Source organism: Phoxinus phoxinus, assembly GCF_949152265.1.
Source record: "Phoxinus phoxinus genome assembly, chromosome: 19".
Taxonomy (NCBI): Eukaryota; Metazoa; Chordata; class Actinopteri; order Cypriniformes; family Leuciscidae; genus Phoxinus; species Phoxinus phoxinus.
In genome coordinates, this window is record NC_136894.1 from 13,545,261 (window position 1) to 13,570,452 (window position 25,192).

Below are 25,192 nucleotides of genomic sequence, written 5' to 3' on the forward strand. Positions count from 1 at the left end.
CTGCTGAGCAACAGACCAAACCAAAGTATTTTAGATATAAATATGACAAAAATGATTTACCGAAATTGGAAATACTCCAACAACAATGATAACTCTGCAAAGGCAATAGAGTCAATAACTGTGCAAGTCCAAGGCAGTAAGAATAGACCTTCATCACAGTATGTGCGTCATCACATTCAGCTTCAAAAAGCTTTATAATATTTTTACCTCAATGGATCATTGCCAGTTTTGGTAAATAAAATAAATGATCTTAGTTAATACAATAATGATACTGAAATGTGAAACGTGTTCTCTGTCCATGCTATCTTAAATTAACTGACCTGTTAAGGTCCATTCCCACCAAGAACAATAACTATAATGATACAAAGTTATGTCATAAAATATGGCACAGGAAGGCTGATTGGTTCCTGCTGACTCAATAAGCTTGCATGCTCAACCTTAAAATACTTGATGGTGTTCTGGTTAAAGACATGCTAAGGCTTGAATTTAGCTCGCTATTAACTTCAAGAGTGCTTGTAGACAGCATATATATAACTAAGATTATAGTAAGAGATAGGATCCTTTATGTTTTTAAATATCATCATATCTTAAAAAGCTTCATAATGATTGGATGCTTAAAATGCTTACATTTTGCTCAGCTCTTTTAATTCAAAAGCACTTTTCTTTGTATTTTGTTTTATTAAAGCATTCACATACAGACATGTGGGATTGTTTTTGGTGAAGAGAAACTTACTGAAACTGTCAGACAGCTGCCCTGCAAATATATTTTTAGAGATATAATTTACCAACATAGCTTACTTAAGTGGACACAACTTATGAAGTAAAAAAAAAGTAAACCCATTGGCCCACAGTATAGATAGCATCTGGTTTAAGCACTAGTGGAGGGGAAGTAATGCAAGATTGTGCAGCTATTACAGGGTATTGCCAAGTGATTCTGCAAAAGATAATGAGATAAAGATATAAGATGATAAGAAAATAAGATAAATCTCAATGCTAATTTAATCAAATTAATTCAGTAGATGTGCCCCTGGTTTCACAGACAAGGCTTAAAGGGATAGTTCAGCAAAATTCTGTCATTAATTATGTCGTTCCAAACCCGTAATACCTTCATTCATCTTCGGAACACAAATTAATATATTTTTGATGAAATTCGATGGCTCAGGGGGGGCTCTATTGACAGCTATTTAATTAACACTTTGAAGGCCCAGAAAGGTATAAAGACATCATTAAAATACTCCATGTGACTACAGTGGTTCAACCTTAATTTTATGAAGTGACGAAAATACTTTTTGTGTGCCAAAACTTGGCACTCGGCGTAGTAATTGTTACGATACCATGTCTTCGTTCTTGTAATGTAAAATTTGACTATATGTGGAAGACCGAATCGATGCATAACTTTTAGGCTTAATATTCTTGATATTCTGTCTAGAACTTAGTTTGTAAATAAAATCATTTAAATAAATATCACTTAATGAGGCTCTTTTTGCAAAATAGTGGCTGAAGCAAGATCTTTGGGTCAAGTTAAACCACAGCGCCCAGCAGAAAATCGAGCATAAACCAGCACAAATTCATTGTTGGTCCAAGGTTAGAACTGGTATAGTGCTGCTGGTCTGATAATACTATACAGCTAAAATTTAAACTGTTAGGAATTATTTATTATATAAATACAGTGCTGAATTTCGTATACAAAGATCCAGACAAAACTATTATTTTCATGGTAGACATAGCCATTTATTGGCTTTAAGACTACTTAATAGAAAATAGAAGTTCCTTTTATTGTGAACTATACAGCTCTAACTCTAAATGCGAACCCACATCCTATACTTCCTTTTTATCTCGTACTCTTCTGCAACTGTCAGAATCAGACTCTGAGTTATAGCTAGACCTACATCACTTGTTGAATTAGGATCATTGGTCAGAGGAATGAGCAAGGGGAAATCCCCAGGTCTAGATGGCATACCAGTTGAGTTCTACTTGACCTTTTGGGCCTAGTTGGGTGCACTTATGCTAGACATGATGCAATATTCAATTGATCAAGCATCCTTTCCGGAAAATATGAACATGGCTATTATATCTCTTCTGCTAAAAAAAGATAAAGACTCTACATTATGTTAGTTATCACCCACTCTCTCTAATTGGTACAGATGTTAAAATATATGCAAAAGTTTTAGCCTGCCGTCTAGAATGCTTTATGACCAAGCTTGTTCATCATGATCAAACAGGGTTTATCAAATCTCGCTCTGCCTCAGATAACCTGCAAAGACTGCTTCACATAATTCACTCAGCAGAACAATTGACTTATCCCTCTCCAATTCTCTCTTTAGATGCAATGAAAGCATTCGACCATTTGGAGTGGAACTATTTGTGGGCAGTTCTAGATCACCTATGTTTTAGCTCTAACTTTATAAATATGGTTAAAATATTGTACGTTAATTCCTCAGCTACCATTCTTACTGGCCAGGTAAGTTCACAATCTTTTCTGATTGGAAGAGGCACTCGTCAGGGTTGTCCTCTTTCACCTTTACTGTTTGCATCTTTAGACCCTCTTGCTCAAGCTGTATGTCAGTCCGAATGTATACTTCCTATATTGGTTAGGAACACCTCAGATTACATATCCTAATTTGCAGATGACATATTGCTTTTTCTAGACAATCGGTTTATTTCTACTTGGAGAACGGTGACCAGAAAAATAAAGCCAAATTTGATTTGGCATTGTCATTCACCTTTGTTCCATAATTATATTTTTTTATCAGGAAAGAAACCATTTCATTGTCCACAATGGGTTAAATGTAAAGTAAATTGCTTTGGTGACATTTATGATGACAAAGGGCTGAAATCATAGGCTCTCTTTAATTTACCAGGAACTTCCTTTTTCATGTAGCCTATCTTCACTTTAGATCTGCACTTCGGGCATATGGAGTTTCCTGGGATTCAAGGGGGTACACTTTAATATGTTTTAGATTGTTTCTTACTGTATATTTGTCATGATTCTGTCCTCTATCCTTGTTTTATTCTAGTTCTGAGGCAGGATCATGACAGACTCATGTTTTGAGTGCGAACACATGGCCTGTTGTTTGGGCTGCGTGTTTGCGTTGTCTTGTGTCTTTACACGCCCCCTTGTTCTCCTCCTTCAGTCATTATTGTTTCATCAGTGTCACCTGTGCCCTTGTGATTGTCTCCCTTATATAATCTCCTTGTGGTTGTTACTTGTTGCTTGTTTGTTTTGTATCCTGTCTGAGTAAACCAGTCTAGTGTATTGTCAGATTTACTGTATATTCATTGTCAAGTTCAGCGTCTAGTCTTGTGAGTATTTATTTGCCTTGTTAATGTTCGTTTGCTCCCTCGTGGGTTTTTGTTTTCTGTTTGTCAATAAAACTGTGTTTATTGAATACTGTCTGCGCTTGGGTTCGTATCTGAAAACCGTGACAATATTGAACTGACTACTCAATAAAAACAATTGTTCTGAAAAACAACAACAATCTAAGCCAGTGTCATACCTATTTTTCATGAATTAGCATTAAATTAATAATTAAAATGATAATGTAAAGGAATAATAGATGCACGGGTCATCTTTTAAAATGCAACTCTTAAGCATAACTGTTTATCTTCTTTGTAACACTGCCATCCATTTGCAGAAGTTTTTGTCACATCTGATAACTTGTATTTGTTCTTCTTTGTTCATAGAACATATTTATAGCATTGTTCAGCTTAGGCCCCCTTGTTCCCAGGCAATGTGTTAAACTAATATTAGAAGATTTGTCACAGCCACGTCACGGCATATCATTTGCACTACAAACCTTTGACACCCACAACCACTCAACCATCGTTAGAAAGACAACCTATAACTTATATTTGATTATCTCAGCTCTACATTTAATGGTAGGTAACTTAAAAAAAACACATTAAATTAATTATATTATTATTTTAAAGAAACAATTACTGCTTAACATCCTTTTTTTATTTTGTATTTGCTTTAAAAAATAACAATATTGCAAATTTTATGTAGGTATTATTGTTACAATTCGATACTGTTTTTTAAGATACTTTTTTAACATACAACAGATACTTTTTAAGTTATGTTAATTTAAACAATCACAATAATGATTTGACAGATATATGGAAAAATTACTTATCTCACTACAGATGATGGGGCAGTTCCAGATTTACCTTGTTGTTTTCTGGGCATTGCTTCTCGTGACCATTTGTGGAGAGGATGACATTGGTGCATCAAAAGAGTGTGAGGATGCTCCCTTTGTTCCAGGACACAATCTTGCTGGAGAGGGATTTGATGTTGTGACCATGGAGCGAAAAGGATCTTACGTGATCAAAATGGAGGAATGGGATTTAGGAAACGGCACTTGTGAATTGCGCAACAACAATTACATGAATGGAATAAAACAGAAGCTACCAGCTGCAGTTGTAGACTGGAGGACCTTGCCAAAGTGTTCAATGAAAGTCTCCAGTAAGATCTTTGAATCAAGTGAAGCACTGGTCAATGATTCATCATCAGCACTCTCAGTCGACTGGAAAGTTGGTTTAGATGTAAAAGCTGCTGGAGCTGCAGTCGGAAGCACTCATTCCAGGGAAGCGAAATTTGGAATGACAAAATCAAAAGAAGACAAATACAGTTTCACCAAACATGAAGTTACATGCAGCTTTTACAGGTGAGAGAGTTGGGTTGCTTTTCCTCATAGAATGACTTAAAAAAAAAAAAGAAACCTTTAGTTGTAAATTACTCCCTCTTTGATCCCACTGAATTTAAACTATTTCTTTACAGATATCGTCTAGCTAGAAAGCCTCCTCTTCATGCAGAGTTTCTTGAAGCAATCAAATCACTCCCTGCATCCTACGATCCAGACGCCTACCGCAACCTGATCACCACATATGGCACTCACTTTATCACAGGTGTCAAGTTAGGGGGGCAAATGAAAGCCATAACAGCCATCAAAACCTGTCAGGCAACAGTGAGTGGGCTTACAGACACTGCAGTGAAAGACTGTTTGGATGTTGAAGCCTCTGGTTCATACTATGTGGTGACTGTGAAGGTAGAGAGCCATTTTTGTAAAGAACTGAAAAAGAAGATGGGCACAAATCAAAAGTTCAGCACCATGTTCAATGAGCGTCAGACAGAGATTATCGGAGGAAACATAAATGGAGAAGATCTGCTTTTTTCTGGTTCATCACACCCAAATTCCCTGAAGAACTGGCTTGAGTCTTTGAAGAGCCTCCCTGACATTGTGCACTACTCTCTGAAACCCCTCCATTTCTTACTGAGTACTAAACACCCTGCCAGGAAAGGACTGAAGAGAGCTGTTGAAGAATACATAATAGAAAATGCCCTCATGAAGATTTGCTCAGAGTCTTGCAAGATTGGCAGGAAGTGCAGTGCAAGAGACCGATGTGCTTGTGTTTGTGAAAGTAGTCAGGTTATAAAGTCTAACTGCTGTCCACCTGAAAAAGGACTTGCCAGCCTGAAAGTCTACAACCTTGGAGCCAATGGTCTGTATGGAGATGTAACTTCTGAAACAGATGGTGCTGTAACAGTTACATATGGCACACAAATCAAGCGCACTGAGACTATTAATGATAATGACAATCCAGAATGGCAAGAAAAATTTCAGTTTGGTCCTATTAAGATTAGCATGGCCAATAAACTTACTTTTAAAGTGTATGATGCAGACAGCTACTGGAACAGCGACCTCCTTGGTGAATGCTCTTTTGATCTTAGAAGTGGAGTTGTGAGTAAGGTTTGTTATTTTAAATATGGCACCTTCTTTTTTACCTATGAAGTGAAATGTGCTCCCAGTCTAAATGGCCCACAGTGTAATGAACACAAACCTTCTCCAATGGATGCCCCTCTGGCTGACATTTTCAGCTCAAGAAATGGTGTTCTGGTTAAAGATATGCCCAGGCTTGAATCAGCTCGCAATTTCACAAATAAATTCAAGAGCGCTTATGGAAAACAGGTAAAGCTGTAGGACTTTAGAAGGATCTCAAATCCTTATGCATTAAAGCCATAATCTTGCAAAGCTTTCTGATAATCAAATGCTTAAAATGTTTAAGTATAAACTTTGCTCAATTCTTTTAATTCATATTACTTGTCTTTTTATTTTGTTTCTTTAAAGCATTCATAAAACCTGATTTGTGTGATTTATTTACTTTTTGGGTAGAAAAACTTCCTAAAATTGCTAAAACTGACAACTGTTATGCAAAATACCTGTATCTAAAACCTTCTTCCTGGAGGCATACTATATCCTTGTTTGGTTAGAATGATTAATTTGAATATAAAATCATAAAGCAAGTTCAGTCACATGCTTTGTGTCAAGTTAAATCAGGGGTCTTTACCATGATGGTAACAAACTCAGGGTTACAGGATTATTTTTGAGTTTACGAAACAAAATCAATCCATTCAGGCTTGCATCCACTTGCTCTGTGAACTCAGGCTTTGATCCTGAGTTCATTAAGCACATGCACATGTAAGTGTGACATCAGTGTGAACACTGTACTTATTTTTTGGATGTTAGTACATAGTAATTATAGACACCAATATAAAGTGTGACCTTTGATAATGTACATAAGTATTAGAGTGAACAGCTTACATGTAGTTATTTTTAAAGCTTTATTTGTCAATTCCAAATATTTTTTATATTAAATATTATAAATTTATATTTATTTAAACTAAATCCTTAATGTGAGCTTTGCTCCGGGGTAATGGATTACAGGTATAATAATAATAACAATATAAATAATAAATAAACCATATAAAATAATTATAATAAATTAACAGCAAGAGAAACTGGGAGTGACTTTATTGCGTCAGACATGTGTCACTTTGCTCACAGCTGATTGGTCAAATTTCGGTTTAGATCTCTTACAACATAACCTGCCATTTAGAGCAATGCCCATGGAGCACAAGTTTCTAAGGCGTTGACCCTGCTAAAATCCGATACACTTTCATAGTGCCTAAAACCAGGGTTGTCACAAAATAAACTGAAACATACCTACAGCTATCATCCTAGGCCAGCTTCATAGTATACTGTAGGTCCCAGGCATGTAGAGTACATAAGCAACTGTGCTTTATTACTAAACTTAGTTATGGTGGATAATTTTCACTTGAAAAAGCTTACTACCAGCAGCCAAAATTTCCAAAGCAAAAACCATTTTGTTAGGTGAGGGTGACAGAGAGACTCAAATGCAGGTACGTTTTATATTGAAGCAGCAGGAACACAAACCAACGTAGGTAAAAACGTCTTGGTTACTTTTGTAACCTCCTTTCCCTGACGTGGTGTCAAGTGACGACATTAGGGGTCAGTCTTGGGAGCCCCAAACACCTCTTATACTTCAGAAAAGGCCAATGAAATTGGTGTGTGGAATTTGCATGACCTGCCACGCCAAGCCCCAGGTTGTTATGACTGCACCAGACAGCCGGTTGTTCAACTGTCTGTATGTTGTGGATAAGGCCAATGACAGTGGTGTCACCTGTAAACATCAGGACCTTAAAGGGATAGTTCACCAAAAAAAATTTATTAGCCCATGATTTACTCACCCTGAAGCCATCCTAGGTGTATATGACATTCTTCTTTCAGACGAATACAATCAGAGTTTTGTTAAAAAATGCCCTGTCTCCTCCAAGCTTTATAATGAGAGTGAATGGATGGAGAAAATGTGAAGCCCAAAAAACTGCATTCATCCATTATAAAAGTAATCAAAATGGCTCCAGGGGGTTAATAAAGGCCTTCTGAAGTGAAGTCATGCGTTAATGTAAGGAAAATACCCATATTCAAAACTTTATAAACTATAATCATGGGTTTGGAGTTTTTGTTATTGATATTAAACAGTTGTTTATTTTTTTGCATTATAAATAAGATAAAAAAAATATATAAAAAATACATAGTGACAATAAAATACTCTCTTATTTGCGCCATAATATTTAGAGTTTTAGCTGTTAATCACTGTCATTTGTAAGGAATTTGGGGAAAAAAGATTTGAACTGACTTCAGTTGTGTATAACCTGTAGACTGATGCCTTGTCATAGCATATTGGCTTTCCATTTACAGCAGAAGTAGTTCAGACAACATGAACATTCATTTGGTAGAATTCACTGAAGTACTCTTAAAGGTACAATATGTAAGATTTTTGTAATAAAATATCCATAAATCACTTGCAAAGTGTGATATATTTCCTGCAGTCGTGTACTTCCTCCTGAAAAAGAGCAATCTGGATAAGACTATATTAAGCAACTATAGACCAATCACAAATCGTCCTTTCATAGGCAAGATCATTGAAAAAGTTGTCTTCAATCAGCTGAACAAATTCGTAAGCTCAAATGGATACTTTGACTATTTTCAATCTGGTTTCCGATCACAGCACAGAGACAGTGCTCATAAAGATAATAAACGATATTCGCTTAAATACTGATACAGGCAAATTATCAGTGCTGGTACTACTCGACCTCAGTGCTGCATTTGACACTGTCGATCACAACATACTTCTTGACAGGCTGGAAAACTGGGTGAGGCTTTCTGGGATAGTCCAAAATGGTTCAGGTCATACTTAGAAGCGAGAGGTTATTATGTGAGTATAGGAGACCATAAGTCTGAGTGGACATCCATGACATGCGGTGTCCCTCAAGGCTCAATTCTTGCGCCACTCCAATTCAACCTGTGCATGCTCCCAATGAGCCAAATAATGAGAAAGAACCAAATCTCTTACCACAGCTATGCAGACGACACGCAGATCTACCAACGCTATCTCACGACCAATTCGTACGAATTTGTACGAGTGATTAAAAGGTGGCTAATTCGTACGAATTTGTACGACCTCACTCGTACGAATTTGTACGATTTGTCTAAACCCACGTGACGGTTGGGTTTAGGGGCGGGGTCAGGAGTAGGTCATTCGTATGAATTCATACGATTTTGGCAAATCGTAAAATATGTACGATTTAGCAAAAAACGTACAAATTCGTACGAGTGAGGTCGTATGAATTGGTACGAATTAGCCACCTCGTAAAATTCGTACGAATTGCCGTGAGATCGGGTTGGATCTACTTAGCCCTATCGCCTAATGATTACAGCCCCATTGACTCCCTGTTCCAATGCATTGATGAAGTAAACAGTTGGATGTGCCAAAACTTTCTTCAGTTAAACAAAGACAAAACTGAAGTCATTGCGTTTGGAAACAAAGATGAAGTTCTCAAGGTGAATGCATACCTTCACTCTAGAGGTCAAACTACTAAAAATCAAGTCAGGAATCTTGGTGTGTCTCTAGAGTCAGACCTTAGCTTCAGTAGTCATGTCAAATCAATAACGAAATCAGCATATTATCATCTGAAAAATATTGTAAGAATTAGATGGCCTAGAGAAACTTGTGCATGCTTTCATCACCAGCAGGGTGGATTATTGTAATGGACTCCTCACTGGCCTTCCCAAAAAGACCATAAGACAGTTGTAGCTCATACAGAACGCTGCCGCCAGGCTTCTGAGCAGAACCAGAAAATATGAACACATCACACCAGTCCTCAAGTCTTTACACTGGCTCCCAGTTACATTTAGGATTGATTTTAAAGGGTAACTAAACCCCTGGTCAGAGCCTGACTCCACCCACTGGCAATATTTGAAAAATGCTGGAAAAGTGGGCAGAGCCCAACGGACGAACCGAGGGCGGGGCTGAGCGGGTGATTGACAGACCCGCAGTGACGCAGTGATTGACAGCTGCTGTCAGACTCGCTAAGATGGAGAGTGACTGGAGTGACGCAAGTAGCTTTACAACAGAGCGGTCATTTGAAGTCGAGGACTTTTCTCCCCCACCTTCCCCAGAAGTGGACGAATTGTCTGTGGACACAGAGCCAAAACCATATCAATTCGAGCCGCGAGCTCAAACTGCGGTGTCGCATCGCATTAACTCCCGCATCGCGATCGGCATCCGACGATGCTAGCGAAGCAGCCGCGCAAGAGAGAATGGGGCCAGTATCTGAGTGGATTATTATTACTATTGACCTACGTTAAGCATATTTTGCCGCTATGTGAAAAAAAAATATCCAGCAAAACGCGCCGGCGGTTGTGGAGTCCATGCAGGAAGAGCAGCGTTTGGCACACAAGTGCATGTAAACACTGGCGCCTAATTTCCAAGTCTGGTGGAAAGTTATACAGTCCAGCAGTGCTGTTGCTACCGGCAACATTACACCTATACCAGCCTAACCACTGTACTAAACACAGATAAAGCTAATGCTAAAAATCTACACTATCCTAACTGATGCAATACTATGCTACTAACTATGCTTCTAACAACACTAACAACTATGCTAAATAACTAGCTAGGCTACACGAAATAATCTAAATAACTATATAAATGCTATGCTAACTAGATGCTAAAATACGCTATCCTGATCGTTTTCAATACTCGTAATTCCAATTTCCAACTCCTGACTCGCTACAGTGGTTTTGACGGAACCAGATGCTTTTATACCAGGGGCTGCCAGGGGCGTGGCAGAGTAGCGTCACAGAGTACCCTACGTCAGAGAGTACCCCTACTTCAGGAGATTCCGTTTGACCTGAAGAGGGCAGCACTCAGACGTTTTTACACCATATATTTGAAAATTAAAACACTTTATACTCAAATGTTAAAAAAAGTACTCGAATCAATGAACAGCATTTATGAAGCTCCATTCTCACAGATCATTAACTAAAAAAAGTTGGTTTAGTGTTTAGTTACCCTTTAAAGTATTATTACTGGTATATAAATAATTTAATGGCCTAGGACCTCAATATATTGCAGATATACTCACTGAATATAAACCTAACAGATCCCTCAGATCATTAGGATCACATCAGCTAGAAATACCAAGGGTTCACTCAAAGCAAGGAGAGTCTGCTTTTAGCCTGACTGTTTGCACTGTATTTTATTTGAAATTTTATTCTGTTTTAATTATTCTTTTAATTTCTCTACTCTAAACTGTTTTAATTATTCTTATTTCTTTTTTTTTTGATTATTTCAATTTCTTCTATGTAAAGCACTTTGAATTACCATTGTGTATGAAATGTGCTATATATATAAACTTGCCTTGCCTTGCCTTGCCTTGCCTTGCCTTGACTTGCCTACTTGCAATATCCCAAAAGTTCCCAAAGATTTGTAATTTCAGAGAAATTCCTATTTCGTCCCTGGTCATTGTTGCCTGTCAATGACGTAATATCCGCGTTATCCCTGGTTTCCGCTCGTTCTGCCATAGTAACCATGGCGACCGACGTGGACAACTGCGTTACGTCTAGCGGCACGCTCACGCTATTATTTTTTTTCGTTCATACATTATGGACCATGGCAAGCAGACTTTGGGACAAAAGGGGAAGTAAAACGAGGATCAATATCAGTGTGGCGTTTTTTTGAGATGCCAAGAGCTCCACGTCCGCGACTAACTTCGACTTGACGAGCCACCGCTCTTGCATGTACTTTATTAGACAGGTGAGTAAATGTACAGTACATAAAACTAATCAATGTTATATAGCTCAACATGATGAAATGTTTGAATATGATCAGTATGTTATTCTAAGGTTGATCTAGCTTACTGCTAGTCTCATACAGCCAACAAACTAACACATAGAATAACATTATAACTTTCAACACACTCAAATGCAGTTTAGTGTGATAGTGTAGACCAAGTGAAACAGCGCTGCGTTACCTCACAAGTTTCATTAGTCTAATAAACTGACCTCTGAGTAGTAATTCAGCACTTGCGGGTAGTTCGGTATAATGAAATGTCCTTATTCCTTTATATCCGCGGGACTCGCGTGTGGTGTTGCTATCTGTCTCTCATTAGCAATCGCAGTGCCGCACCTTGCTTCGTACCACATTCATGTTAAAAAGCATGAATGTATTCACTCATCCATAAACATTATTAGATCCATCGGCATGGCGACAAGTTCCATACTTCCGCTTAGGCGTCATCAACCTACACCTTTGTTATTGTAAGAGGTTAGCAATCTCAACAGTATTTACCTCAGTTTTTTTTATAGCAATAATCATCAAATAGTCTTTTTTGGCACACTGCCCTCACACTACCGACTATTAAATGTTCTAAATCAAATAATAAGCCACACACCTTTGTAAGCCCGACTCGATCGGGCCAATGGAGGCATCCAATCAGTGGGTGAAGGAATGCTCTTTTCTCGTGGCAAAGAAATTTGATTAAATGAAATACATTTTCTCATGTATTAACTCGTTATTTCATCTGACTCCATAAATGAAAAGGTTTTAATGATATCTGTGCATCATTAAATGTGAGCAAATGTTTGACTATTCTTTTTAACTCTTTACTGAAAATAATGTCAGAGTCGATTAAAATAAAATAAAATGTTGACAATTTATTATGTCAGGTAAATGTATCATGCCAATTTCATCATCAGTTCAGATATAATTGTAAGGCTGGAGAAACTGGTTAGAGAGATAGACTGGTCTGGACAAAGGACCTTGCTGGAAATTACCATCTGACCTCCCCCATACAGTTTCACTCCCTCTCACACCAAAGACTCACACAAGAATATATATGTGGTTTAATATGAATGATGATTATGTTTAGTATCATTTTTAATGTCTCAGAGTGAGTGGTACAAATGTCTCATTTCCAACTTAATTAAACAAAAAGAAATCAGGTTTTGAGAAGTTTAGAGAAACTGGCACACAAAGGAAGACTGGTCTCTAGGCAAATGGTCTCCTACCTCCAAAAGGTGTCAACTCGGAATGTAAATTCCCATTGTTAGCATGTGAAAGAGGTTTTGGCTATTTAATGGAATGCAGCAGAGGAATCTGGGCTTTTCTGTATCTAGACTGGCCCGTGATGGCTGGAAGTGACCGAAACTTCCAGCCTCATGTAATTTGCATCACGTCGGGGTCACCAATTTGTAAGCCGCGCTATATTGGTCCAATGAGGGTATCCAATAACACGGGAAGGTTTCTTGCGCGTTCCGTCTTTCCAGCATCTCCATGATGTGAAGTGTTTTGCTTACACTTCGCATCACGAGCTGATCTGGGTTACAGAATCGCAACGAGCCTCCTGTTGCATTTCTTTATAGACAGACCAAGGCAGAAACCTCTTTTCAAATGTAAACATGAGTTCACAGGGGGAATTTTCATTAATCACCGTCCCAGACTTACTGGGGGCAGAAGATGATTTACATGGAAACATTGGCTAACAATGAGAATTTGCAGTGAGTTTACACCTTTTGAGAGCAGGAGGCCATTTCACCCTCGTTTGTGCGCAAGTTATCTCTAACCTTAAAAAAAACTTTATTACCTTATGTTTTACTTCTTTGGGAATGAGACCTTTGTACCAGTATCACTGAGACATTTCAAATGATCAAACATGTGTAAGACTGTATGATATTATTCACATTAAACTATATAGATTCTTGTGTGAATTTTGGTGATCTCAGCATGAGGGAGAAGGGATGGGGGAAGAGGGAAAGAAATGTAGATTAAGATGATTCTGAGGTGACTTGCGTCTCGATAGTGCATAAGAGTGAGTTCAAATGTTAATTTAATTTGTCTCCTCAGAGAGTTGCCCTCTCTTCCAGTTTTTCCAGCCTTACACCTTCATCCAAGTTGTAGCATCCATTTTAAAGTGAAAACATGTGGGAAACACATGGCTTACCCTGCGACTAAGACACCACACACGGCACAACAACAATCCTTGGTGATCTAGACCTTCAATCAGTTTGTGTTAGGAGGTAGAAGGATGAACCCAATCGCAGACAGTATGAACTCAAACATGGTTTATTTACAACAGAAAAACAGGGGAAAACAAAAACCCACGAGGGGGTAAAACGAGGGGAAGACTGACAAGGGATGACTAAACTTGAAACACACTAGACAAACTTGACAATAAACCAACAACAGGAACAGGATAAGGCACTTACTAGACAAGACTCACAAGGTATTCAACGGTAACAAACAATGAACCAGCACAGGACAGCAGACACATGGGGATTATATAAGGAACACTAATGACAAGGACAGGTGAAACTGACTAGACAATAATCACAAGACGAGGATAACAAGGGGGCGGGGTTACATAACGAGACAACACAAGCACATGGCCCAAACAATTGGCCATGCACTTGTACACAAAACATGATTCTGTCATGATCCTACCCTACAACCAGGGAAAAATCAAGGACACTAAGGCAGAATCATGACAGAACCCCCACCTTAAGGAGCGGCTACCAGACGCTCCTCAAGGGAACATTAAACACGGGACATGACAGACTGTGACAAAGACACAAACCAACAATACATGACAAAAACTAACAATGGCAGACAAGAAAATATAAAGACAGGGTTGGGGTGGAACAATAAAAACAACAAACACGGCAGAGGAGGTGGAGGAATAACAGAGTTCATGGGGGAATTTCCAGGGTGGGCGGGGGGGCTGGGGGTCTTAGGACCACAGGATGAGGGCGAGGAACGAGGAATCCGGGCAGGCTTGGAGGGAGACACACGAGGGGGGAACTTGGGCGAAACAGTACAGGGTTTAGTGGTGACAGGGGAAACAGGCCGGGGACTGGTGACAGGGACGAACGGGGAAACAGTCCGGGGACTAGTAGCGACAGAGACGAACGGGGAAATAGTCCGGGGACAAGTGTCCACAGAGGAAGAGGATACAGGACTCCTGACGGGGGACATGACAGGCGAAGGGGCAGGACTGGGTGCAGTGCTCACAAGGACAGGATCGGGTGCAGTGCTCACAAGGACAGGATCGGGTGCAGTGCTCACAAGGACAGGATCGGGTGCAGCGCTCACATTAGCTGAGGACTCAGTACAGGGCAAAATGACAGGACTGACAGGGACTTCAAAGATCTTGACAAGGGTTCTTAGGTATTCAGACAAAGTTTCTGCGGCGACAAGGACTGGCATGCGTTGACGGGCAGAAACCGACTGCAAAACCTCTTTGGCAGCTGAATCGGCCTCGGCCCTCTCTGCAGCGCCCACAGCTGTAACCTCAGGAATAGCGTTCATAGCTGCAGCGGGCTTTGGGACGGCGTTCTCTGCTGCAGCGGGCTCTGGGACGGCGTTCACTGCTGCAGCGGGCTCTGGGACGGCGATCACTGCTGCAGCGGGCTCTGGGACGGCGATCACTGCTGCAGCGGGCTCTGGGACGGCGATCACTGCTGCAGCGGGCTCTGGGACGGCGATCACTGCTGCAGCGGGCTCTGGGACGGCGATCACTGCTGCAGCGGGCTCTGGGACGGCGATCACTGCTGCAGCGGGCTCTGGGACGGCGATCACTGCTGCAGCGGGCTCTGGGACGGCGATCACTGCTGCAGCGGGCTCTGGGACGGCGATCACTGCTGCAGCGGGCTCTGGGACGGCGATCACTGCTGCAGCGGGCTCTGGGACGGCGATCACTGCTGCAGCGGGCTCTGGGACGGCGATCACTGCTGCAGCGGGCTCTGGGACGGCGATCACTGCTGCAGCGGGCTCTGGGACGGCGATCACTGCTGCAGCGGGCTCTGGGACGGCGATCACTGCTGCAGCGGGCTCTGGGACGGCGATCACTGCTGCAGCGGGCTCTGGGACGGCGATCACTGCTGCAGCGGGCTCTGGGACGGCGATCACTGCTGCAGCGGGCTCTGGGACGGCGATCACTGCTGCAGCGGGCTCTGGGACGGCGATCACTGCTGCAGCGGGCTCTGGGACGGCGATCACTGCTGCAGCGGGCTCTGGGACGGCGATCACTGCTGCAGCGGGCTCTGGGACGGCGATCACTGCTGCAGCGGGCTCTGGGACGGCGATCACTGCTGCAGCGGGCTCTGGGACGGCGATCACTGCTGCAGCGGGCTCTGGGACGGCGATCACTGCTGCAGCGGGCTCTGGGACGGCGATCACTGCTGCAGCGGGCTCTGGGACGGCGATCACTGCTGCAGCGGGCTCTGGGACGGCGATCACTGCTGCAGCGGGCTCTGGGACGGCGATCACTGCTGCAGCGGGCTCTGGGACGGCGATCACTGCTGCAGCGGGCTCTGGGACGGCGATCACTGCTGCAGCGGGCTCTGGGACGGCGATCACTGCTGCAGCGGGCTCTGGGACGGCGATCACTGCTGCAGCGGGCTCTGGGACGGCGATCACTGCTGCAGCGGGCTCTGGGACGGCGATCACTGCTGCAGCGGGCTCTGGGACGGCGATCACTGCTGCAGCGGGCTCTGGGACGGCGATCACTGCTGCAGCGGGCTCTGGGACGGCGATCACTGCTGCAGCGGGCTCTGGGACGGCGATCACTGCTGCAGCGGGCTCTACTCCAGGCAGAGACGAAGGACAGGGGGCTCCCCTCCTCTTTCTCCTAGGTCGTGGTGCCGAGACAGTAGTTGGAACAGTGACCGGTTGGAGGATCTCCGCAGGAACCGTAGCAGGCTCTGGGAGGACAGTCCCAGGAGGGGTAGACTCGGTCGAAGAGGACTCCGATGCCGACTCCCATGACAGCCGTCTTCCCCGCTTACCGCGAAGAGTAGAAACTGTGGATGACGCCTCGGGAGTCGAGGTGGAAAGAGTCAACGTAGCCACGGCGAGACGTAGCCACGGCGAGAACGCGACCCTCCGGGATCACGGGCAGCTTGGCTGGCGGCGAAAACACGGTGGGACCCTGCGGCTCCTCCCGAGAGAAATGATCCCAGAGTCGGGCATAATTCCTCAGGATCCACTCGCCCTGGGGTGGAACTGGACAATTGACCCTCTTGTCAGTGGGAGCCGACAACCAACATTGTCTACGGAACTGGGAGGACATACTGACTGCTGGGTTCGGTTTTGGCTGGTTCATTCTGTTAGGAGGTGGAAGGATGAACCCAATCGCAGACAGTATGAACTCAAACAAGGTTTATTTACAACAAAAAAACAGGGGAAAACAAAAACCCACGAGGGGGTAAAACGAGGGCAAGACTGACAAGGGATGACTAAACTTGAAACACACTAGACAAACTTGACAATAAACCAACAACAGGAACAGGATAAGGCACTTACTAGACAAGACTCTCACAAGGTATTCAACGGTAACATCAAACAATGAACCAGCACAGGACAGCAGACACATGGGGATTATATAAGGAACACTAATGACAAGGACAGGTGAAACTGACTAGACAATAATCACAAGACGAGGATAACAAGGGGGCGGGGTTACATAACGAGACAACACAAGCACATGGCCCAAACAATTGGCCATGCACTTGTACACAAAACATGATTCTGTCATGATCCTGCCCTACAACCAGGGAAAATCAAGGACACTAAGGCAGAATCATGACAGTTTGTTTATCATATTCATATTGAAGGTTTAAAGTAGTACAATTAGTTCCAAAGTTGTACTTCTAGTAGAAGTAAAGTAAAAACAACACTTACCATGCTTTTACGCAGTTTTATCACCCAGTTTTAATGTGATACTTACCCTAAAGTAACCCTAGTTTTACTGTGATAGGTGTGGTAAAAGGACAGTAATCACAAAACTTACTATGCTTTTACCACACTATTGGTAGTTTTAATGTTATACTTATTGTAAATGCACAGTAACCACAACACTTACCATGCTTTTACCACAGTAACCTTAATTCTACTTTGATAGGTGTGGTAAAAAGTCAGTAACCACAAAACTTACCATGCTTTAAACTGAGGTAACCTTAGTTTTACTGTGATTGGTGTGGTAAAAGGTAAAAACAGTTCTTACCATAGGTTCTGTGGTTACTGACCATCTTACAGTATTGGTAGTTTTGAAGTGATATTTGTTGTAAATGCATATTAACCACAACACTTAGCAGGCTTTTAATGCCTAATAATGTAACAACCAATATTTACATTTACATTTACATTTATTCATTTAGCTGACGCTTTTATCCAAAGCAACTTAATGAGAGCAGTAGAAGCAATTAAACTAACAGTAGGACAACAGTATGTAAGTGCCATGACCCATCGCAGGTCAATCTAACGGATTTTTTTTTTGATTTTTTTTTTTTATAAAGATAGAATAGAGGAGAAAGAGCTAGTGTTACTGGATCAAGTGCTGTCGAAAAAGATAGGTCTTCAGCAGTTTTTTAAAAATGGCTACAGACTCAGCAGCTCTGATTGAGTTAGGCAGACCATTCCACCAGCAGGGAGCAGTCATGGTAAAGGTCAGAGAAAGAGATTTTGTGGCTCTTTGTGATGGCACCACAAGACGCCGTTCGCTTGCAGAGCGCAAGTTTCTGGATGGCTGAATAGTTGTGATGAATTGCTGGGTTAGCCGGGATTACAAGTAGCTCTGTCTTCGCAAGGTTTAGTTGAAGGTGGTGGTCCTTCATCCAGCCGGAAATGTCTGTCAGGCAGGCTGAGATGCGAGCGGCTACCGTCGGATCATCAGGCTGGAATGAGAGGTAGAGTTGTGTGTCATCAGCATAGCAGTGATAGGAGAAGCCATGTTTCTGAATCACAGATCCTAGTGATGTCATGTAGATGGAGAAGCGAAGTGGTCCAAGCACTGAGCCCTGAGGCACACCAGTAGCTAGATGTAGGGTCTTAGACACCTCACCCCTACACGCCACCCTAAAGGACCTACCTGAGAGGTAAGACTTGAACCACAGGAGTGCAGTTCCCGAGATGCCCTTCATCTTTAGGATTGACAGGAGGATCTGGTGGTTAACTGTGTCAAAGGCAGCAGACAGATCCAGCAAGACAGCAGACAGCAGACAGATCCACCAATATTTGTAAGGTAAATCAGTACTTGTTCCTTTAAATAATCCTATTATACATAATGATATTTTCTTTTCTCTTTTTTCAGCTGAAATTACCAAAAGGGCCTTTCTGACTCAGTCAGCCCATTATTTTTGACGAGAAGTAAACGGAGGAGCTGCAAAGGCAAATATTCACAATGGTATGTATGTGTTGGTTTTAACCCTAAATCAAATTTTTTTCAAGCATTTGTTGTTTCTTAAACCTTTTCTTACAAAACCCATAGCCCAATCACGAACATAGTCTCAAAATCTTAATAATTCACAAAATTTAACAAGTTGTCAAATTCGTACCATACTTGTACATATTTGTATACTCGTACATAATCCTGCAGCTTTTACTCCTAGTGTTGTCATTGGCTACTGCCTCAATTCCTGTACATTTTTATTGCGATATTTGAAAATCAGCTGCGCCCCTTCTTGGAGAGTAGTTGGATGTCCCACACACTGTCAGAAAGTTTACATTATTTGCATTGTATTCATTTAAATTATTACAAATTGGTCCCTGTCTGTTCATGTTCCAATGATACATGATGTCTCTCCACACCTCATAACCTATGGTTAACCCTCTGGGGTTTTTTCTTATCAGTGCAAAAGAGACTCAAAATACTGTTGATTTTGATCTTGCATAGTATAAGTGTTATACATCATTCAAAACAGTTAAATGTCTTTTTTTTATTTGGGTACACACATAATAAAAACAAAATGTTGTGTTTTTCATAAAATAAAGAAAATAAACATGATGCACGTTCTGCCGTCTCTCTCAATGTGAAGTTCATTCTGAAACGCAACAGAAAATGACCTGTAACTCAGCGAATGTTTGTCACACAGACTTGAGACGTATGTCTTTACAAAGTTTGGAGTCTCTATTTTAAATTATGTACATTATATCAAACAGATAATATTTGTTTTTAAGTAATTCGTATGAAAGCAACGACATGTACAGTTTCTTAAACGCGCCCTCATTAACTCTAATGTGACCACACCCAAGCGCACGAGCGACTGACATGCAAATAGTCCATGTGAAGGAACGCAGGCCTGTAAACGCCCATCACCTCAAAAACAAAGAATCAGAGACTCCAGTAACATACTCCTCTGCTTTTCATCGAGTTTGGAAGACAGTGTTTGTGCTTTACTGACAGACCAGACCCCAGGAACAAGAAACAAACACCCAAAACGTGACATCTTGTCCGTAGACACAGGCGTAGAGGCGGCCATCTTGTCCGTAGACACAGGCGTAGAGGCGGCCATCTTATCCGTAGACACAGGCGTAGACACAGACGGCCATCTTGTCCAAAGACACAGGCGTAGAGGCGGCAATCTTGTCCAAAGACACAGGCGTAGAGGCGGCCATCTTGTCCAAAGACACAGGCGTAGAGGTGGCCATCTTGTCCGTAGACACAGGTGTAGAGGCGGCCATCTTGTCCAAAGACACAGGCGTAGAGGTAGCCATCTTCTCCAAAGACACAGGCATGGACATAGGTGGCCATCTTGTCCAAAGACACAGGCGTAGACACTGGCGGCCATCTTTTCCAAAGACACAGGCGTAGACACTGGCGGCCATCTTTTCCAAAGACACAGGCGTAGACACATACGGCCATTTTGTCAAAAGACACAGGCGTAGACACAGGCGGCAATCTTGTCCAAAGACACAGGCGTACAGGCAGGCGGCCATCTTGTCCAAAGACACAGGTGTAGACACAGGCGGCCATCTTGTCCAAAGACACAGGCGTAGACACAGGCGGCCATCTTGTCCAAAGACACAGGCGTACACGCAGGCAACCATCTTGTCCAAAGACACAGGTGTAGACACAGGCGGCCATCTTGTCTAAAGACACAGCCGTAGACACCATAGACAGAATGTTCTTTTCAGCGGAGAAAAGTGAAGTCAATTAGAAGCACTCACTTCCTGATGGCTGGGCGTACTGCGCACACTCTAAAAAATACTGGGTTGTTTCAACCCAATTTTGGGTCAAATATGGACAAACCCAGCCGTTGGGTTACATTTTTAACCCAACGTTTGGGGTTTGTCCATATTTGACCCAAAATTGGGTTGAAACAACACAGCATTTTTTTAGAGTGCAGACTCAAACTGAGCTTGACGACGTAGATGTGACGTGAGCAAATATGTTGAGCTTATATCTTCCAATGTATCCATTTCCAAAAAAGAAGAAGAAAAAATAAATATATATGTATTTATTATATTTATTTATTATTAATGTATTTTTTATTATTGTATTTTATAATTGTTTACCGTTTATGTGTCTTATATTCCGTCAATGTACATGTACAGTCACTCCCAATAAAATTATTCTTTTCTTTTCGTGGAAACCTATCTTCTTCTTTCTTGGCTTTTGTTGGACAGTGCTGTGGAGCAAAGCGATCCTATCACACAATGTCCTTATTCACCAGGCCTTATACAGAAGGCCTACAATAGATCTTATTGAATCATATAAGCTCATTTTATATTTTATTTAATGGACAAATCAAACACAAACGTGTAAGGCTTTTATTTGTACACATAACATTTAAATTATGGAGTGTCTTGTGGTTTCTTCATCTGACAGAGCTTTTTATTTCCCCATCCCTAGTGAGAACCCAAACACAATTTAGTTACCAAAAAAAAAAACATCAAACAAAACCACGGCAAAGCTTGAAAACTCTGACTAAAAGCAGGAACACAAATATAGATTTAGGAAACAGTACTACTCAAAAAGGACACAGGGCAAACATGAGGGCTTAAATACATACAGGACTAACAATGAGACAAGGGACACCTGTGAACATTTAAACAATCAACCAATGACAGCATGACACAACAGACAAGGGAACACTAGGCAGGTTCACATGACTAAAATGGGGATCACATGACAGACTAGAACCCAGGAACAAGAAACAAACACCTAAAACGTGACACAAAACTTTGACACCTACGACTACACAAGAATCATATAAAATGAGCAGTTAGAGAGACAACATATTTCAGATTCATTTGATCAGCTCACCAGTGAATTTAATGGTAAAGAAAACTGAAAAAAAGTAATTATATAAATCATATTATGATTTAGAAAAATATTATTATTATTGTTTTACATATGTTTTTGCGATTTGTTTATAATGTTAAATGATAGCTCAATTTTATTATGACATTATCGTTATGTAAAATTTTACACCTTTAATGATTTGATAGAAATGTTGACATTTTCTTCTCACTACAGATGATGGGGCAGTTCCAGATTTACCTTGTTGTTTTCTTGGCATTGCTTCTTGTGACCATTTCTGTGGAGGATGACATAGGTGCATCGAAAGAGTGTGAGGATGCTCCCTTTGTTCCAGGACACAATCTTGCTGGAGAGGGATTTGATGTTGTGACCATGGAGCGAAAAGGATCTTACGTGATCAAAATGGAGGAATGGGATTTAGGAAACGGCACTTGTAAATTGCGCAAAAACAATTACATGAATGGAATAAAACAGAAGCTACCAGCTGCAGTTGTGTTCTGGAGGACCTTGCCAAAGTGTTCAATGAAAGTCGCCAGTAAGATCTTTGAATCAAGTGAAGCACTGGTCAATGATTCATCATCAGCACTCTCAGTCAGCTGGAAAGTTGGTTTAGATGTAAAAGCTGCTGGAGCTGCAGTCGGAAGCACTCATTCCAGGGAAGCGAAATTTGGAATGACAAAATCAAAAGAAGACAAATACAGTTTCACCAAACATGAAGTTGCATGCAGCTTTTACAGGTGAGAGAGTTGGGTAGCTTTTCCTCAGAATGACAACAAAAATGTTTAACTTTAACTGTAATCTGCTCCCTCTTTGGTCACACTGAATTCAAGTTTGTTTACTGTTTCTTTACAGATATCGTCTAGCTAGAAAGCCTTCTCTTCATGCAGAGTTTCTTGAAGCAATCAAATCACTCCCTGCATCCTACGATCCAGACGCCTACCGCAACCTGATCACCACATATGGCACTCACTTTATCACAGGTGTCAAGTTAGGGGGGCAAATGAAAGCCATAACAGCCATCAAAACCTGTCAGGCAACAGTGAGTGGGCTTACAGACACTGCAGTGAAAGACTGTTTGGATGTTGAAGCCTCTGGTTCATACTATGTGGCGACTGTGAAGGTAGAGAGCCATTTTTGTAAAGAAAAGAAAAAGAAGATGGGCACAAATCAAAAGTTCAGCACCATGTTCAATGAGCGTCAGACAGAGATTATCGGAGGAAACATAAATGGAGAAGATCTGCTTTTTTCTGGTTCATCACACCCAAATTCCCTTAAGAATTGGCTGGAGTCTTTGAAGAGCCTCCCTGACATTGTGCACTACTCTCTGAAACCCCTCCATTTCTTACTGAGTACTAAACACCCTCCCAGGAAAGGACTGAAGAGAGCTGTTGAAGAATACATAATAGAAAATGCCCTTATGAAGGTTTGCTCAGAGTCTTGCAAGATTGGCAGGAAGTGCAGTGCAAGAGACCGATGTGCTTGTGTTTGTGAAAGTAGTCAAATTATAAAGTCTAACTGCTGTCCACCTGAAAAAGGACTTGCCACCCTGAAAGTCTACAAACTTGGAGCCAATGGTCTTTATGGAGATGTAACTTCTCAAACAGATGGTGCTGTAACAGTTACATATGGCACACAAATCAAGCGCACTGCAAAAATTGATAATAATGACAATCCACGTTGGTCAGAAAGATTTGACTTTGGTCCTATTAAGATTAGCATGGCCAATAAACTTACTTTTAAAGTGTATGATGCAGACAGCTACTGGAACAGCGACCTCCTTGGTAAATGCTCTTTTGACCTTAGAAGTGGAGTTGTGAGTGACGTTTGTGCTTTTAAATATGGCACCTTCTTTTTTACCTATGAAGTGAAATGTGCTCCCAGTCTAAATGGCCCACAGTGTAATGAACACAAACCTTCTCCAATGGATGCCCCTCTGGCTGACATTTTCAGCTCAAGAAATGGTGTTCTGGTTAAAGATATGCCCAGGCTTGAATTAGCTCGCAATAACTCAAATAAGTTAAACTTCAAGAGTACTTATGGAAATCTATTTATGCTGTGACCTGCATCTTGAATTCATCCTTTATGCATAAAAAATAGCCTTAATATAGCCTATAACAGCACTTTCATCTGGGATAGAAAATAAGTGAATTAGTATCCTTTGCTTGGTTCTTTTTCCATTGCTTTTCTGTTTTATTTTCTGTGTTTTTGCATTAAAAAGCATTCTTAAAGACAGATCTGTGTGTTTGTGTTATTTTCGGTTTATAATTATTATTATTGTTGTTGTTATTAGACTAGCAAAATGTAATAGCAACTTACAGTGCACTAACTACAGGCAGGCAGTGCTGGTCCTTCCCCATAATGTATTTTTTATACATTTACTATATTTCATTATCACGGTTCACATTTGCAGAAAGAGAGAAATAGGTTGAATTTGGACTCTTACTATTTGTGCCATATGGTAGTTTGCTAGTATGCTATTTTGAATTCAGCTATAGACTCACTCACTACATGCAAAGATGACAACTTTCAGCTTGAGCATGTATATTGCTAACTATTATTGAGATGGAATTGTAATGCAAACAGATATCTCTCTCCGGATATTTTACATAAGCAGCTGAAATAGAATACACATTCATATACTTATTTATAATCTTCAGCCATTTGCAGAATAATATATTTAAATCAATTAAGAACAGTTATGTGGACTAGTCAGTTATGCGGAAGGGCTTCAAGCGCATAATCTTCTGGATGCCAGGGGTGGACAAAGTACACAACTTCCTTACTTGAGTAAAAGTACAGATACTACTGGTCAAATATTACTCCGGTACAAGTAAAAGTTGTAAAGACAGATTTTTACTTAAGTAAAAGTACTCATTTTTAAAAGTACTTAAGTATAAAAGTAAATGTCAATTCATTGTTTTATTATTGTTGCATTGTATGTAATAACCAATTTACAGTATCTTATGCCTCTGAATCTATGCCTGCAGACCCTCATATCAATATCACATTTATTTCTATAACACAGTTCCAGTCGTGGGATTGAATAAGTGTACTCAATAACGTCCACAATGGTTTCGGACACCCAAATGGCTGTTCCCAGTTTTTTTGGCTTTTAGTATGAATATCTTAGCCTTGTTATAAGCTAGTGTGCTACAAAACAATGGCAAAATTTGCATTTAGAAGACCAAACCCAATGTTGAAAATTAAAATCATGTTGCTGTCAGAATCCAATGTCAGATTGACGTTAATCTCCAACGTTGGACAGACGTTGTATTGTGGTTGAAAATCTTGAGTTGAGTTCTGACGTCAACCAGACTTTCATTTCCAGCCAAAATGCAACCCCTGCGACCAAAATCATCCCTGACGTTACTACTTTCTACTCAAGGTCCTGGACAGAAATGTAGTGGAGTAAAAAGTACGATATTTGTCTTTCAAATGTAGTGAAGTTAAAGT

The 25,192-nt window shown here is 41.1% G+C and overlaps 3 protein-coding genes across 6 annotated transcripts in view; 2 read left to right on the forward strand and 1 right to left on the reverse strand.

Moving 5' to 3' along the window:
- Window positions 1–25,192, reverse strand: part of LOC306987326 (uncharacterized protein) — a 214,267-nt gene that overhangs the window by 15,212 nt on the left and 173,863 nt on the right. The window lies entirely within an intron of this gene.
- LOC306987324 (perforin-1-like) lies at window positions 3,213–6,140 on the forward strand. 2 transcript variants are annotated; one of them, XM_079591483.1, is made up of 4 exons: window positions 3,213–3,303; window positions 3,685–3,879; window positions 4,144–4,664; window positions 4,778–6,140. In XM_079591483.1, exons 2-4 carry the CDS (start codon window positions 3,877–3,879, stop codon window positions 5,976–5,978), a joined length of 1,725 nt encoding a protein of 574 aa, XP_079447609.1. In that variant the 5' UTR covers window positions 3,213–3,303; window positions 3,685–3,876; the 3' UTR covers window positions 5,979–6,140. The 2 variants fall into 2 exon arrangements, with proteins under 2 accessions (XP_079447609.1, XP_079447608.1); XM_079591482.1 differs by lacking the exon at window positions 3,213–3,303 and having other exon boundaries at window positions 3,846–3,883.
- LOC306987323 (perforin-1-like) lies at window positions 21,590–23,987 on the forward strand. Of its 2 annotated transcripts, none has more exons than XM_079591480.1 (3): window positions 21,590–21,776; window positions 21,956–22,476; window positions 22,592–23,970. In XM_079591480.1, the coding sequence occupies exons 2-3, from the start codon at window positions 21,956–21,958 to the stop codon at window positions 23,796–23,798; spliced, it is 1,728 nt and encodes a 575-aa protein (XP_079447606.1). In that variant the 5' UTR covers window positions 21,590–21,776; the 3' UTR covers window positions 23,799–23,970. The 2 variants fall into 2 exon arrangements, with proteins under 2 accessions (XP_079447606.1, XP_079447607.1); XM_079591481.1 differs by having other exon boundaries at window positions 21,596–21,756; window positions 22,592–23,987.